Source organism: Malaclemys terrapin, chromosome 9, assembly GCF_027887155.1.
Source record: "Malaclemys terrapin pileata isolate rMalTer1 chromosome 9, rMalTer1.hap1, whole genome shotgun sequence".
Classification (NCBI taxonomy): domain Eukaryota; kingdom Metazoa; phylum Chordata; order Testudines; family Emydidae; genus Malaclemys; species Malaclemys terrapin.
Window position 1 is genome coordinate 4,173,722 of NC_071513.1, and position 18,452 is coordinate 4,192,173.

At 46.5% G+C, this 18,452-nt stretch overlaps 1 protein-coding gene across 2 annotated transcripts in view; it reads right to left on the reverse strand.

Moving 5' to 3' along the window:
• GPC3 (glypican 3) overlaps positions 1–18,452 on the reverse strand; it is a 265,507-nt gene that overhangs the window by 128,487 nt on the left and 118,568 nt on the right. For both annotated transcript variants that reach the window (XM_054040724.1, XM_054040725.1), the window contains exon 3: positions 15,843–16,537. In XM_054040724.1, the coding sequence (XP_053896699.1) occupies positions 15,843–16,537 (695 nt within the window). The remainder of the gene's footprint in view (positions 1–15,842; positions 16,538–18,452) is intronic.

Sequence of the window (18,452 nt, forward strand, 5' to 3'; positions counted from 1 at the left end):
TCACTATTAGCAGAGAGGGAAACTCGTAAGAGCCCCTGCTGTGTCGCTGATCACACCTGACATTGTGATCCTACTCCTAGAAGAGATGCAACTTCTAGCATGTCACCAGGAGAGCCATCTCAAAAGGAAGATTAGTCAAACAGAAGTTTAAAAAGGCACAATCAGCATCTAACGAATGCCGGTAAAAATTACATCACTACCATTGTGTGGACAGTAGGCTCCTTGGCCGACAGCTCCAAAAATACCTTAGAATCACCATATGCGACGACAGAAGACATTTTCATCCTTGCCTGCAGAAGTCCTTTTAATTTAGTGTTTCTGAATTTAGTTTTCATGCAACTTTCCCGACCAACTGAGGCCAGCGTTAAGCACGTTTCAGTGGTGCCACTGACACCAAAACAGTAACTCTCGTTTCTACACTTTCATGATCTTCCCATCAGGATTCCAAGGAAACCGCCTCCCACGCCAAGTAATTGCAGCTCGGTCGATTAAATTCTGAGTACCTGAAATTTCCCCCCTGCAGTTTCATTTGATTAAGGCCATATATAGGCTTCTTCCAAATATTTCAATGTGCACCCAGGGCCGCCGAGAGTGGGTTCAGGCCCCGGTGAAAAAAATTTTGGGGCCTCCCAGCAAGGGTGGACTGGCTAAACAGGGCCGATGAGAGTTGCGGGGGGGGGAAAGCTGGGGAAGCCGGGCTGGAATTTTTTCGGGCCTCCTAGCAAGGGCGGACCGGCTAAACAGGGCTGACGAGAGGGGTGGGGAAGCCGGGCCCCCTTCCGGACCGCTGGGCCCCAGTAATTTGTACTGGCTTCCCCACCCCTCTCGTCAGCCCTGTGTGCACCCACCGACACTAACACTCCCAAATCTGTATCCAAACTTTGCCCCATCTGCAATTCAGGTTGGCTTCATTTCCTATCCTAAACTGCTCCGTAGCATTGCTACACGCTGTTGCATTTTACCCCAAGAGTGGCTGCTTTTTTACATGGTGGCTGAGGTGATGCAGATGAATTGGGATCTATCAATCAAAAAAGCTCCTAAAATTGATAAGCATATTTAGGAGAAAAAGTCGATATTTCCGAGTGGACTTTGTACACCTTTTCTAGGGTATGTGCTTGCTTTGCTTCCTGACGGTATCTGCAATAGCTGTAACACAGATTCTGCTGTATTTATCCATCTGGATTTTTGTTTACCTTGATGTTCCAGCAATTCATCCATGAGTTAATCCCAGTGCAGAACGGCAAGTCTCCTGCTCTTTTTGTTCTAGATAATGCTTCGCAATTAGAGAGCTATTGTAAGGCACACGTATTCATCACACTTTATCCCTGCTCCAAAGTGTATTATCTTTACAATGTGAATGGAAATTCCCACACGTTCTCACCACACATTAAGCAGCACATCCTTGCTTGCAAGGCCCTGCACAACTTAGCTCCACCTCCCTCTTCATCTCTTTTCATTTCCTCCTTGCACTTTTCAGTCTGCTCAAAGAGACCAAGATTTGGCCCTCAAGGATCATGACAAATCTATTCCTGGATGAGATGGACACGATGGTGGCATTGCCAACTCTTCAATTTCATCATGAAACTTTGCTATTTTACAAGAAGCGCCAGCTCCTGGAGTCATGTTATTTACACGAGAATCTCAGCTTTCCTTTTCAAAAATTAACTTTCTAGGTTTCCTGGCTAAGAAGAAAAGCTTGAAAATGTGAACCCCATAGACTCAAAAATCATCAGGCAAATAAAAAGAATCTCACATTATTATTGTTTTGAAGTCACCTAGCTCGTAGGAGGGCTTACTCAGGATTTGTGAATGCTTAGATTTGGCAGTATTGACTAGCCAAAATGTTCAGATGTGGCTGTCTAAGGGCACCAGAATGAGTGACCTAATTTTCAAAGATGCTGACCCACCTTCAGCTCCCAGCATCTGCCACCGACTTCAACAGGAGCTGCCTAGTTCTCAACACCTCCAAAAAAATCAGACCATCGATATAGATCCCAAAAATGAAGATTTAGGTGCCTAACTTAAGGCACACATGTATGACAGTTGTGGATGAACTGAAGTTTTCTTCATGCATCTCCAGGGTTTGTTTGGTTGGTTGGTTCTTGGGTTTGTTTTTTTATTTTTATTTTGTGAGTATTCTGTTTGATTTATTAGTACTGTAATCAGAAATATCCTATGTTTCTTTATAGTCTGCTACCATCCCTTGATTTCAGCAAATTAGTGAATGTGCCAAGCCACTGGTATTATTTATTATTAGTATGACACTAGCAACTACAGGCTCCAATCGAGATCAGGACCCTATTGTGGCAGGCACCATACATAGACATAGAAGTCATTCCCTACTTACAACAATCCAGATAGACAATAGGGTGGGCGAAAGTGTTATACCCATTTCAAAGATGGGTAACCGAGGCTCAGAGAGATGAAGTGACTTGGCCACGGTCATCTGATGAGTATGTGGCAGAGTCACGAATGGATACCATTCCTCCTAAGCCCCAGTCCTGTACTTTAACCACAAAACCATCTTCTTAACAGCAGCATAGAATCATAGAAGATTAGGGTTGGAAGAGACCTCAGGAGGTCATCTAGTCTAATCCCCTGCTCAAAGCAGGACCAACCCCAACTAAATCATCTCAGCCAGGGCTTTGTCAAGCCTGATCTTAAAAACCTCTACGGCAGGAGATTCCACCATCTCCCTAGGTTACTCATTCCAGTGCTTCACCACCTTCCTAGTGAAATAGTGTTCCCTAATATCCAACCAAGACCTCCCCCACTGCAACTTGAGACCATTGCTCCTTGTTCTCTCATCTGCCACCACTGAGAACAGCCGAGCTCCATCCCCTTTGGAACCCCCTTTCAGGTAGCTGAAAGCAGCTATCAAATCCCCCCTCACTCTTCTCTTCCATAGACTAAATAAGCCCAGTTCCCTCAGCCTCACCTCATAAGTCATGTGCCCCAGCCCCTTAATCATTTTTGTTGCCCTCCCTGGACTCTCTCAAATTATCCACTTCCTTTCTGTAATGGGGGGCCCAAAACTGGACACAATACTCCAGATGTGGCCTCACCAGTGCCGAATAGCGGAGAATAATCACTTCCCTCGATCTGCTGGCAACACTCCTACTAATGCAACCCAATATGCTGTTAGCCTTCTTGGCAACAAGGGCACACTGCTGACTCACATCCAGCTTCTCGTCCACTGTAGGCCCCAAGTCCTTTTCTGCAGAACTGCCGCTTAGCCAGTAGGCCAACAAGCCTGTAGCAGTGCATGAGATTCTTCCTTCCTAAGTGCAGGACTCTGCACTTGTCCTTGTTGAACCTCACCAGATTTCTTTTGGCCCAATCCTCCAATTTGTCTAGGTCACTCTGGACCCTACCCCTACCCTCCAGCGTATCTACCTTTCCCACCTCCCTTAGCAAGTTCATCTGTGAACTTGCTGAGGGAGCAATCCATCCCATCATCCAGATCATTAATAAAGATGTTGAACAAAACCGGCCCCAGGACCGACCCCTGGGGCACTACGCTTGATACCGGCTGCCATCTAGACATCGAGCCGTTGATCACTACCTGCTAAGCCTGACGATCTAGCCAGCTTTCTATCCACCTTATAGTCCATTCAGCTTCTTCCCTGTTTCTAGGTCCCAAGACATTAATCTGCTATGTTTGCACTGCACATTTTGTGATTTGTTTGTTGCTTTCTATTCTACTGGGGTGGTTTTGAAAACTTAGAAAGAGGAAAAATACAAAAAAGATATTTAGGTTGACTAATTAATTTGTATCAAATCAACATTTTCCCCTCCAACTAGACTTCATCTGCTTTAATGCTAAAAATAACTTACAGTGCAGGTAAGGTAGGAAATCATAGAGAAGACCAACTATTAGCTGTATAAGAATACCCAGACCTATTTCTTCTTTTGTGCTTTCAACAGCAGATAGTACATAAACTTTGAGCAGTGTTTGGAGTGCATATTTATAGGTTTATTTGTACAGAAAATCTTTGATGGTCTTTATTTGTGGAAGGAAATCCAGACATACACTGATTATGATCATCCTTTCCTATATTCACAAACAAAATTAATGATCTGCAAGGGGCAGAAGTACTTTTAACCAGAAAAAATGCAATAGATAGGAGAAAAATATATGTACATACATACACACACATACATACACCCATAATGACAATGTGTTTTCCTGACAAAGCAACAATAAAGAATTTTTAAGAACATATTAGAGGGGTGAGATTTTTAGGCTCAAATTGTGGCAAAAATAAAAAAAGTGAACCCTAATATTATTGGCAAACCATCAACCATTTCAGTGAGGACATCAAAGCACTCAAAGTAAGCTAGTAAGGCAACTGCACCAGAAGAGTTCACAACTTCCCTGTAAAAATCACCTTTCTGCCCCTGAAGCAAATGTACGATTAGTTATGGCCATTTATATGCTTGCCTCATTGTGGCCCCGATTAAGGATGGCAATTAAGCACAGGCTTAACTTTAGGCATGTGTTTAGGAAAGCAACATTTGCAACAGCTCCTAAGTCACTTAGGAGCCTAAAACCCATTTTCAAAAGCAGCTAAATCCCTTAGAAAGTCAATCTGGCTCGGCCTCCTAAGTGACTGAAGATTAAATTTTCAAAGCTCCTAACTGACCTCGGTGGGACTGAAGCATGTGCTTCACTTCCCGAACATGCCATTCCCGAATCAGGGCCTGAATGTTGTCAAGAGAGTTCTAGAATCTTCTATCACAGTTCTAGTGCAGACGAGATCGCAAGAAGGGGGAAGAGCAGCGAAGAAGATGGCAACTCTGAGCACTGCTCTATAAGGGGTTTAAGAAGCAAGAGGCAGAGAAAAGCTAGGGGAAGAAGAGATAACGTGGGAGAGCTGTTATTCAGGGTAAGTACTGTGGCCTGGATTCTGAAAGGTACTTAGCCACTGTGGCACTGAGTTTTGCCATGCCTATCGTTTAGTTGCCTAGAAAAATCCCAGGACAACTTTGCAATCCATAAAGCCTGAGTTAGGCACTGAGGTTCCCTATGTAATGCATGGGGACAGATAGGCACCCGAGAATGGGATTCACAAAAGCCAGCATGCTAGGCAGGGAGCTGATGAGAGGAAGGGGGCTTTAAGCCCCACCCCCTCACGGAGATAGGCTCCTAAATCCAGACTGTAGGGAAGTGCTTACCGCCACTAGCTATGCACAAATGGGAACCAATCTCCTGGAATCTGGCAGCTTAGGCGCCTAGGGCATTTCTTGTGATGATCACAATGGCCAGAGGAGGGGATAGTGGTGGCGCCCCATGATTAGAGCATTTACCTGGGATGTGCTTGAGGGGGAGAAAGGATTTGAACAGGGATCTGCCCACTCTGAGGTAACTGCTCCAACAACTGAGTTATGGGAGATGCTGACGGGGACTGGCCCTGGGTCCCCCACCTCACCTCTCTCTCTGGCCCAGTGCCTCTAAGTGTTTATACACCATGGACAGCTTCAAATACCTAGAGTTTTGGGGCCAGAGAGGGAGATGTTTAAGCACCTTTGTGAATCCAGGCCTATGTGCATGGGAGATGAAATTAGTTGAAATCACGGAGAATTCAATGACAATTAAATAAAAACTGCCTGTCATTATCCTCAATAACCTGAACAATGGCTACAAAAATATTTGTGGCCAAAGTGAATAATAAAGGATACCAATATGAACAATCAGCATTTAAACAGAGCCCCGCACTTTCAGAGAGTACCCCTGTGGCATTTTATAATTCGATATGACAACAGTGTCTAAAAACCAATCAGACGTATAGGATATGGTAAATATTACTGTTTGCTTCCAGGTATATTCTTTGAAATTCAATGTGTGCTGATAAATGTAACAGAGAAACTTTCATTTAAACATTGTTAAATCACTTAAGGGCAAGAGATATTTATCTCAGATGCAGACAGAGTATCAAAGCTGGGCAATTTGCAATGGTACAGTTAAGATTTGGCAGCACTTCCATTATAAACCTGTTGAACAGCAGATACCTCCACTTGCGAACGTTTGCTCTGGGCTCAGGTTTGACATAAAAAAGTCTTAGTTGAGCAGCAACAACATTTTAAAAATAAACTTAAAAAAGAAAAGAAAACCCTCACCAGCCATTCTCTTTTCAGTGATGATTGCAAGGCAATGGACTTGCAGGATTCGATTCTTTCTTTTGTGTTCCTATCATTCAAACACGTCTTCACTGAATAAAAAAATCACTCGAGTATTAAGAAAAACTGCATTTCACAGAAGTGTCCAACTACGTATGGAGTTGAAGAATTGGCATGCTATGCACTGGGGAGTGGGGAGGGTGTAATACTCCCGGGTTTTTCATTTAGAAAAGGAAATTTTGGCCCTAAACCTTCTGTATTGCTGCCCTCACCCCCTATTGACTTCAGTGGGACTCTGCACCCAGGCAGTCTCCCAAGCAGGCACGTGCTATCAGTCAAAGGACAAGCCCTACATGTTTAACAGTATTACTGGGAGCCATATTCTGCCACTGGATAAATGCATACTCTGTGGCAGAACTGGATACTTCATGGAATCAATTCAGAGACGCCCTAGGACCTGTGTTAGGCAGGACTTCAGTCTAGACAATCCCAGAGATCCCTTCTGGTCTTAGAATTTATACATCTCTGCTGTGGCAAAAAAAAAAATTAAAAAAAATCAGGAGGATAAAACCCAGATCATTAGGTGCTTAAGTTATCAAGGCCACAAATCTCCACACACATTGCTCATGCCTGCAAAACCCCAGCTGGGATTTTGTGAAGACACAAGGAGAGCTGCCCTGGCAGTTTCCCACGAGCACATCCAGGTTTGCAGGTGCAAAGGGTGTGCAATGTTCTTAAAGGCCCACTTGTGCCCCCAGCTGAAATTCTGACCTTTTAGAATGTGCTCCCACTATGCCAGAGGTCGGCAACCTTCGGCACGCGGCCCATCAGGGTAATCCACTGGCGGGCCGCGAGACATTTTGTTTAGGTTGACTGTCCGCAGGCACATCCCCCCACAGCTCCCAGTGGCTGCAGTTCACCGTTCCCAGCCAACGGGAGCTGCGGGACGCAGCGGCCAGCACGTCCCTGCGGCAGTCGACCCCTGCACTATGAAAAACCGACTCGTGGGGTTCTATGGTTATTGTCTCCATTATTTCCAGGTCCAATGAGCTCAGTTTACAAGGACAAATACGTTTTTCCTCTAACTTCAAGCCATGAAAACTCAAACTGGGCTCCAAGAGGCAAGATGGAGTCTTTCCTTGCGTATAACACCACCTATAACAAAGGCTCTGCGCATCTCACATGCCTTCAAGCATGGAAAAATTAGGTCACTCCAGGGTGTGAAAAATCCACACCTCTGAGCAATACAGTAAAACTAACCTAACCCCCAGTGCAGACAGCAGTAGGTTGATGGGAGAATTCTCCCACTCACCTAGCTACTGCCTCTTGCGGAGGTGGATTACCTACGCCGACAGGAGAAGCCTGGCCTTTGGCATAGGTAGCGTCTTCACTGAAGCGCTACAGCAACACAACTACAGTAGTGCCACTGTGCCCCTGTGGTGGTTTATGTGCGGACAAGCCCTTAGCAATCGCATGGCTTTCAGAGGGGCTGCAAAGATTAGACTCATTGGTACTTAGTTAAAATTCTGTTTATGGTGCGAAAAGAGGAACCGAATTTTGCAGAAGAAAGAGGCACTGAAGAATCAAGGCCAACACTTTTGAGTTCGATTCATACAGTTGTTCCTTTTAGCCAAACACTAGCAATTTAAGAACCTAAGTATCCTGCCGAACTCGGAACTTCCGGCTTTGGCCGGTTCGTTTCACTGTCATGTAATGAAGCTGCTCGACAGGGGGTTATTTACATTTGCGGTGCAGTAGCAGGATTTCCCATTTTATCGTCAGTAATAAGGCACTGACCACGGCAAGGACACGCCGAGCCCAAATTTGCTGATATATATAATCAGGGGTGAAAGTAACTTACAGGACTTACCGGTACTGCTGGAGTCCTGAGGGGGCGTGGCTTCGTCCGGAAAAGGCGTGGCCTCAACCGGAAGAGGCGGAGCCTCTCAAGATTTAAAGGCCCCCGGGGCACCGGCTGTGGCTGGGAGCCCCAGGTCCTTTAAATCAACCTGGGGCTCCCAGAGGCAGAGGTGGCTGGGAGCCCCCGGGGCTCAGGGGCAAATTAAAGGGCCCGGGGCTCCAGCTGCCGCAGAGCTCCAGGCCCTTTAAATCCCCACCACAACTCCAGCTGGGATTTAAAGGGCTCTGGGCTCCCCGCAGCAGCGGGGAGCTCTGAGCCCTTTAAATCCCGGCCCCAGCCCGGCCGCCGGAGCTGCGAGCGGGATTTAAAGGGCTCGGAGCCTCCCGCCGCTGCAGGGAGCCCAGAGCCCTTTTAATCCCGGCCGCGGAAGTCGGTGCAGTCCAGCACAGCGTACTGGTTCTTGCCGGTATGCCGGACCAGCCCGGCTTACTGTCACCTCTGTATATAATGCACTGTAGCACACTTGGTACATGAGAGCTCTTCCGGCTGTCAGCAGGAAGGACCTTGGGTACAATAGAGCAGTGACAATTGCAACAAACTTTAAACAAGATACAGTGAACATTGTTCCTGGGACATCGCGGGGGGGTGGGGGGGGAGAGGGAGGTGCCATTGGCCCTAGAACCACTGGTAATAGGAGCTTCTCCCTTCCTCATCACACTCATCACACATCCACATGTAAGCAGGCTCTAGACCACAGCTAGTCCCAGGAGACTTCACTATACCACTATGGTATTAGGAAAGACTAATCCTGTACCGGTTTCAACGGGCTTTAGGTCAGACCCTTGCATCTTGGCTAAGAAACTGAAACAGCCCACACCTTATTTGTGCCAGCTACAAAAAGGGGCAGGGTTGGCACGATCCTACCATACAGTTTCACAACCAGGATTAGTCCCGTGTCATGTTTCGTGCTAGGGGGAATTCGATCTGCGAGATACGGATAAGGGCTCGGCGATCATTGAGCAAACGTGGCACATAACGCAGCTTAAATGAGTAAAAATGGCACAATGCCAAGCACAGCTCAAAATCCATGTTCATGGCCCTAAAACAGACAAGAATTACTTCCAGTGAGAGTACTACAATGACCTATATAAATACAGCTCTTTTGTAAACAGCAGTCAAGAATGACAGGAACAAGCAGCTAACAGCGGCCTTCTTATAACCGGCTTTAAGCAAACAATGATATGATTCTCGCAATCTCCTCACACACTCTACAATACCTGTGCTGAGCAATTCAATCTTGTCTTTACAACTTTCCTTTGCAAAACGAGTCTCATATTACTGCGTTCCATTTGTCCCTGGTGTTTAAAAAAAGCCATGGTATTTTCTGAACAAGAAAGCCTCACCGTTTCCAGAGAGGTTCAGAAATTCACACAGTAGAATTTAAGAGTCGGGTCACTTCTGATAAATAATTAAACACTCCCACCTCTGAGATATGTAACCAAGACTGGGTTATCAGGAGAGAGGGCCCCTTCCCTACTGTAGTAATGCAGAACACAGAGTAACAGGGTGGATTGATTTAAATCTTCTATTGTAATCCACTTTTCTATTTGTAATTCAGTTATTTTCCAATTAGAGGTGCATTCTCATTGGTTGATATAACCATTAAAACATGTTGACTTACAACTAAATAGAGCCTTTACACTAGATTGGGTACCTTGCAGGGTGCACTATAACTACATACATTTATTGAAGCAATTATATAGCTTAATATGTTCAGGTTCTTATTGATTGTACATATTTAGTATGCTAGGAAATGGTGAATGATTTATTGCTTATTTACTAGATCATTGGTTCCCAAACTGGGGGGCACACGCCCCTGGGGGGCGTGAAGAAATTCCAAAGGGGGCACGAGGCTGCCCAGCCCTTGAGCTCCCAGCCCCTCCCCTGCAGCCATGCTGCCGCGCGGGCAGCATGGCTTGCATCTGCCCACCTCCCGGTCTTTCCAATAAGCCAGTCCTGCTGCTCTGAGCAGCCTGGGCAGGGGGCGGAAAGCGGGGGATAGAGGGGTTGGATAAGGGGCAGGAGGTCCCGGGGGGCAGTCAGGGGACAGGGAGCCATTGGATGGGGCAGAGGTTCTGGAGGGGCGGTCAGGAGACAGGGAGCGGGGGGGTTGGATAGGTGTGGGAGCCCAGGGGGCCTGTCAGGAGGTGGGGGTGTGGATAGGGGTTGGGGCAGTCAGGGGACAGAGAGCAGTGGGGGTTGGATAGGGGGTGGGGTCCCGGGAGGGGGCGGTCAGGGGACAAGGAGCAGGGGGTTGGATAGGGAGTGGGGTCCCGAGAGGGGGCGGTCAGGGGACAAAGAGCGGGGGGGTTGGATAGGGAGTGGGGTCCCAGGGGGGTCCCGGGAGGGGGAAGTCAGGGGACAAGGAGCAGGGGGGGTTGGAAAGGGAGTTGGGTCCTGGGAGTGGGCAGTTGGGGCAGGGGGTCCCGGGAGGGGGAAGTCAGGGGACAAGGAGCAGGGGAGGTTGGATAGGGAGTGGGATCCTTGGGGGGGGCAGTTAGGGGTGGGGGTCCCAGGAGGGGGCAGTCAGGGGACAAGGAGCAGGGGGTTTGGATAGGGAGTTGGGTCCTGGGGGGGCGGTTAGGGGTGGGGGGTCCCGGGAGGGGGCAGTCAGGGGACAAGGATCGGGGGGTTGGATTATGGTAAAGGAGAGGTGGGGAGCGTGAGGGTTTCTCAAAAATTAAAAAGGGAGCTTGATGCCAAAAAGTTTGGGAACCACTGTACTAGATAATTAACTTTTCTTTGCTCATAATTTGTGTCAAGCTGCATTGGGATGGTCACTGGGATTTAATTAAACACACACAAACAGCAGATACAATTTATTTTTATTAAAGAAAAACAACCTTAAATGTTTGCATACCTAAACTTCTCTTATCAAAACATGATTCACATTTACAATTAAACGATTTAGTAAACAGAGGGATTTACTGTAGTCAATGAATTAAACTGATTATTTCAGGTCAGCCCAGGAAAAATTTCAAATATGCCTACCAGAGAGTGACTGGAGCTTAAGTTCCTACTTGTCTAAGTCTCTTGAAAAATGAAACAGTCTCCTAAATTCCTTAGGCTGCCCTTCTACTTTTAAAAGTAGGAGATCTCGTCCCCTCCTCCTCATTTTTATTCACAGACTGGAAGAGAGAGACACATTTTCCTCTTTTTCAACTCCCAATCGATTTGTCACCTTTGAATGAATTAGTCCAAATGAAGTAAACATTCCTTCTGTGTCTGCAGAACAGGCTACTGCTGTCCAAAGCTGGTTTAGCTCTTCAACGGCCTCTAGTTCCAGGTGCTTAGCTCGTGACTTCCCCCAGTTTCAGTGGTGTCACTTGCTTGAAAATATGCACTGCTCGAATGGTCCCCTCCTGCCCTGAAAGTTGTTATGGTTGGCACAAGCGGCTGGTGATTATTAGATGCCCAGGTCATAGCAGCAGCATCTTCAGCAGCTCGGCATCTACCCTGGTACTTTGCTTGGTCCGGCCGCCTCTTTCCTGCCTGCAATTTAACTGTGCTGTTGGGTACTTCTTTTGTCAAGGTCCCTTGAAGTTCTTTCCAAATTTCAGTAGCATCAGCAACCCAGCAGCAATCTTCCCGCCGTTTGTCCAAGGCTCTGGAAGCAGGTTTCGGCGTATTCAGCATATCTTCTACATTGCTCTCCAGTCCAGTGCTGAGTACTTTGGCTGTGGTAGTTCCATCTGTTTGGTCACAATTTTCTTCACAAACTGTCATCAGAATAGGCCAGCTCTGAACACACAGCTCAGAACAGTCAACCACTGAATTCCACTGTACATCCTGGGGGAGAATTAATCTGTCTCTGCCTCGTCCCTTCAGTGGTTGTCATGTAAGTATTTTGCAATGTCAGCACAAGATGCTAGCTAAAAGCTGCATCAAATGAGCACTGCACCCATGTGTTACAAGTTTCAGGTTCCCTTTGTTACCTTCTTCTAGATTTCTTCTCATCTTTGCTACATTTGCAGCATTGCCTGTGACAAAGCTACACAACCGACACTTGAATTTTTGTTCAGTTTGTGACAGCTTTCTTCTTTTAAGTACTCTGCGGTATGGGCATTTCCTGATGTAGCAATTATTTCTGTAAGACAGACACCCCACTTTCTTTTGTCACACCAGCACATATTGTTGGATCATTGTGTACATTGCTCCACCCATCAAGACTCAGGCCAGGTCTACACTACAAACTTACATCAGTATCACTACATCGCTCACCACACCCCGGAGCGAAGTAGTAATACCGACCTATCCCCTGGTGTAGACAGCACAATGTTAACAGGAGAGCTTCTTCCATTGAAATAGCTACAGTCTCTTGGGGAGGTGGATTAATTACGCCGACCGGAGAAGCTCTCCTGTCAGCGTTATAGTGTCTTCACTGAAGTGCTTCAGCACACCGGTCCAGCTGCCACGCTGCAGTGTATTAAGTGTAGACCTGCCTTCAGATTAACGAAGTTCCCGTCAATGTTTTTTGCACACTGTTCAGTTTCCTTTTCATACCCTGTATCCAGCAACCTTCCAGCAATGTCTGCTCTGCCGGGTGGAGTGTAGCCTGGTCATAACGATTGAACCATGCCAATGAAAAGTTGGTTCTGAACAAGAGGAAAAGGAGAATTTATTGCATAAATGAACCCAGCCATCTTTTCATCTAAGGAGTCTGCCTGGAATTTGATGGTCCTGGTTACGAACTCAGCCATGGTTTTACTGGATGATGAAGAAAGTATTTTTTTTCAATACAGGTAATTTACTGTTTGACACCTGTTTATTTGCAGCAGATGATGGACGTTCACAACCTTTTATGTCTAAGCTGGGCTCTGAAACAAAATCATAAAAACAAGTCACTCTCACTCACTGAGCATTACTCAGTGCGCTGCTTTAAAAAAAATGAGATTGTAAATGAAAGATTCCTCCTACCGCAGCTGTTTGTAGCACTGTTTAAATGGTTTAATTTATTCTAAACCTAGTTAATAAATCATAAGGATTTTCAAAATCTATTTAAACCCTTATCTGTAGCAGCATACCAAACATCTCGGGGAAAAAAACATTTTCAAAAAGTTTAAATTCATAAATGCCTAATAAAACTTTACTTTTAAACAGGTTATCTTCACCTAGCATGCTTGATTATATTGAGCAATAAAAAATCATGTCAGAAGTCCAGCAGTAATAGTACAAATGTACTTGATAAATACTCCCACAACAAACTAACATACCAATTCTATTCTGAACACCAACATTTTGAAATTCAGAAGCAATCAAAACACTTATGACCGTAATCTAAGTTATCATCATAGCATATGTTAGGATATAGATGTGAAGGAATAAGCTCTCTAACAGCATAGTAAGGACGTGGTAGGCAGTCCATAAGAGTGGTACAAAAATAAGTTTACTAACCAGTTGATCCAGGTTGTTCAGATATGTCCACATCATCATCTTCGAAGTCACTGCCATCTGAGGAGCATTTTCCATAATGGTGTTTCATTCCGACAGCCAGGCTTTGTCACACCATTTACATTACACCTGTTCCTTTTTCACCCAGAAGTACAGGAATTTCTTGAAAATATTCCCAGAATGGGTCTCTTTATGACCTGCAACCATGGCAGGTTTTTTCTCCAGTTCCCAGGTGTTGCAATCAATCCCAGAGGCTGTGCCCTGAATATTGTCCCTTCTTCCCACAGCTTTCACACCAGAGTTGCTCCTTTCCAGTTGCACGCTCCGCTCCTTCTCCCTTGTTACGTAACTCCCCCGCCCTCCCAGGAAAACAAGAGAACTAACAACAATCCAAGACTTTTGTTCATGTAGCCCATACACCTTTTGCGCTGCAGTTCTGTATGTGTTAGAGATAGAGAGGGAGGCAGTTCAGAAATCAATGATTTCTGATTGCGTCTCTCTTCGTGTACACATGCAAGGAGACCAGGTAAGTGGCCTTGCTCTAAGTGCCCAGAACCATCTATCCTGGTTGTTTCTGGGCAGATCAGTGTTTTCCCATGGGCTGCAGAGGAAGTTTCCATGGTGGGTGCAGTCATAAATATTCATAATTGGAGAACTGAGCCAATCAAAGCTCAGGTAGGGAGAAGCTATAAAATAGGAGTATGAGACCACCCAGGTGGGCTCAGTGGAGGACGCCAATGAGAGACATGATGGTGTCTCCTGGGGTCAGAGGTCAGGTTTCAATGCCTGTGTGGACTTTGCCAGTCTTCTGTACCGAATAGCATGGACCCTGGGGCCCTCAATCCCTTCGTACAGTATATGACTTACTCTGACGTATTTATAAAGCTAGATGTTCCCCACCCCCCACGCTCTCTTTCTGTAGAAAAGCAACCTTTCCCTCAAAGGTTTTGACAGAGGCTCATGGATTCAGCATACTTATTTTTATGTAAATGTTGTAAGAGATTATAATAAGTTTAGGCTTTGACATATTTTGTATTAAATTCAGATTTCATTTTAAACAGGGTTAGTTTTTAAAAAGAAAAAAAAAATAATTTAAACACCAGCATCAAAAAAATCCAATTTAAATAAAAGAAATTTGAAATGAAAACAAATCATGGATTTTTATCCACCCTGGACTGTACAATACAGGATGTGCTGTCCTAGCTGTATGGAGCAACCACACACCAGACAGCTAATGTTAAACTAGGAAGGAATGTGGTCCCACCTCCACCATCTGCATGCAGTGCTTCACACCCTAGCTGAAATCCTCAGAATCCCCCATTGATTTCTCAAGATCAGGGGTCAGCAACCTTTGAGAAGTGGCCTGCCAAGTCTTCTGTAATTTAAGGTTTCACGTGCCAGTAATAAATTTTACATTTACAGGGGCCCCTGACAGAACCCCAGACTGGCAGTGGACTGAGTGGGGCTGGCGGCAGGGACCCCGGCTAGCAGAGGCCGGCGGACAGAACCCCAGATCGGCAGCGCGCTGAGCCGCTCAGCCCGCTGCCGGTCTGGGGTTCCGTCTGCCACCCGCGCTGCCAGTCTGGGGTTCTGTCTGCCGGCTCCTGCCAGCCCGGGTCCCAGCTGCCGGCCCCACTCAGCCCGCTGCCGGGGCCGAGACCCCGGCTGGCAAGGGGCCGGCAGCGGGCTGAGCAGGGCCGCTGGTCTGGGGTTCTGTCCGCTGGCTCCTGCCAGCCGGGGTCCGGGCCCCGCTCAGCCCGCTGCCAGCCTGGGGTTCTGTTCACCCAGGCCGGCAGCAGGCTGAATGGCTCAGACAGCTGATGGTCTGGAGTTCCGGCTGCCAGCTCCTGCCAGCAGGGGTCCCGGCCGTCGGCCCCGCTCAGCCCTCCTGGGGTTCCGTTCACCCAGGCAGGCAGCGGGCCGAGCGGGGCCGGCGGCCAGGACCCCGGCTAGCAGCAGCGTGCCAGTAAAAATCGGAACGCGTGCCATAGGTGAATGACCCCTGCTCAAGATGTTCAGCGTCACAGCAACACATCTCATGCTGACACAAACTGAATGAGGCTCCTTTGTCTATGTGTCTCCTATAACCTCCGAAATCAGCTGGTAGGAACTGCGGCTGAGTGATTCAAAGAGAGACTCAGTCACCACTGCACATTCCCAGCACCTAACTACCTAGACTCTAGGTCCTTGCGCCTGAGCTGGGAATTAACCCCAGTTCTGCGATATGGCGGTTTCAGGTAAGTCTCAGAAGTCAGAATGAATCGGGGGAGGGAGCCTGGGGGGAAGAGTTGTTTGTTTTAATGGAAGTTTTTCTAAAATACGTGAGGCTCCACATGTTCAATGGATAGCCTGATCACACGGGAAAAGACGGCTGTAACAAAGAGTACCTAGAAATATTTAAAAGACTCACTGTTGCAGACAGCTTCCCTCCATTCTTCTGAACATACATGACTGAGTCTCGTATCAACAAGAAGAGACTGAGTAGGACATGTTCCATGTCATAGATTCCATACATGCCTTTGGTCAGCCCTTCCAGGGACCGAATATATTCTCTCCAGTAGTTATCTATCTCCACAACGTTGGCCAGGCACCCTTGCATGACAACACTGCAGTATCCGGCACAAGGCTTCGCCATCAGTAGCCCTTGGCAATGAGAACAGTACCACATCCTCAACAGTGCACGTCCACATTCCTTGCTGAATTTTAAGTGGTCGGTAGTATTTATGACTTCGATCCCCAGGTTGAGCGCTTGTAGAAAGGCTCGCGTGGCCTGCAATGACTTTGACACCTGAGTCATCATAATCTTGGGGTAGTTACCAAACACCCTGAGGTCCCGTCTTGCTACCCGCAGGCATTCTATCATTTCTCCGGAGAGGTCAGGGAAGCCTGGGTTTATCAAGTGTGAGTAGACTAAAGGGAACAAGCTGTCAAAAAATTCATTGACCATGTCATTCACATTGATGTCAGAGCCCAGTATGTAAAGCGAGATATCTGTAAAAAGTTCTCCGACAAACTTAAGAGCTCTGGACCCCATGTTCTGGAAGTGGTTCCTAAACATGGTGTTGGTGTAGTTTCTTGCATGCCGTGCTACAATTTCGAAGGCTTCTGAAAATAAAAGCAAAACAAAACAAGGAATTAAAAGACAAACTCTGAGATGGGACAACAAATACTATAATATGTTTGTCGCTAAGACTGAGGTCCTATTTACACTGCTGTTCATCCACTGACTCATGTCCACATCTGTAGCTGTCACTGCTAGAGTAGAACTATATCATATCAGAGGCAGTGTATAAGATCTGAGGAGTTTATAAACGCTTTAAACACAAGTTACATTTCAAACAACAAAAGCTATGAGCTAGTTAAATTTCCGCTTTTAAAGAAAATCTGGATTACAAAAATGGGGTAGTATTTCAAGTCCACTCTGTCTCTCATATTGATTTGAAATTAACCGGAATTCTATATCAAGTCTCTTAATTTAAGATGGATACATACTCAACACCAAATTATATAGTATGTCAAATCAGGAAATATTAAACGCTGACATTCTACCAAGGAAAGGAAAATACTTATAGGTTCATAGAGGTTATCGGGATTGAATTTTCTGCATTGATTCTTCTTTTGACTTTTTTTTCAGTCACTTTAATTCTTGTGAAAGGTATTGGGGACTAGATTCTCTGCTCGTGTCCATGGGCACAACTCCATTGACTTCACTGGATTCATACCAGGTAAGTATCCAGTTCCACCTCCTCCCTGTTGGAAAAGGAGTTTATTCATGGAACAGGCCAATGAAGGAACATTTCTAGAAAGAAGGCAGCTAAGTATCCATCACTGATCCCTCTACGGAAACAACCAGCAATGGTGCCAAACATGAGGGTGAATTTTTGTGAGGCTCACCATTAGGTTCTGGACTGAGACCACCGATCAGTTCAGACAGACCAGAAAAGGCTACCCGATACCACTGAATTTCACTGTAGCTCCCTAAACCACATTCATGTCACATTAAGCAGAAGTAAATGTTAAACAAAATTCCATATGCTCATGAAAACATAAGAATGGCCAGACCAATCCTCCATCTAGCCCAGTATCTGTCTGCTGACAGTGCCCAGTGCCAGATGCTTCAGAGGGAATGAACAGAGCACAGTAATTTTGAGTGATCCGTCCCCTGTTGTCCAGCCCCAGCTTCTGGCAGTCAAAGGTTTAGGGTCACCCTCACCAATCAGTGAAGTGCTGCTGAAAGTATAACAGGGGGCTCGCCTAAAAAAAAAAAAAAACTTTCAATGTGAGACATCCTCTGGGGAAAATACTCTTTCTTCCCACAATACCAGCGTTGGAAGGGACCTCAGGAGGTCATCTAATCCAAACCCCTGCTCAAAGCAGGACCAATCCCCAGACAGATTTTTACCTCAGTTCCCTAAATGGCCCCCTCAAGGATTGAACTCATAACCCTGGTTTAGCACGCCAATGCTAAAACCACTGAGCTATCCCTCCCCTAAATTAATGGAGATATCTCCTAGAACTGGAAGTGACCTTGAAAGGTCATTGAATCTAGCCCCCCCCCTTCACTAAGAGGACCAAGTACTGATTTTGCCCCAGATCCCTAAGTGGCCCCCTCAAGGATTGAACTCACAACCCTGGGTTTAGCAGGCCAATGCTCAAACCACTGAACTATCCCTTCCTCTCCAAATCCACTCCACCCCTTGCCCACCCCACTCCACTCCACTCCTAGCCAGCTGCCCAGGTTTTGGTGGCTCCACGCATGACATTTCTCAATTGAGAGGAAAATCTGTGATTCTTCTACCCCCATGGTCCCCTCAGCAGTGGAACAGGCATGGAGTAGGAGTTGGGAGCCAGTCCCTTCTGCAGGCTCCAGAAAGACGTGGTGAGACACAAGGCATGTGCGCGCACACACCCTGCAGCTCTAGGGATAGTGGGGGAGGCAGCTGGAGGCTGCTGCAGTGGTGGTGGAAGGTACCAGGGGCTTAGTTGCGGGCTGGGTGGGAAGGACAGGAGTTACCTGGCA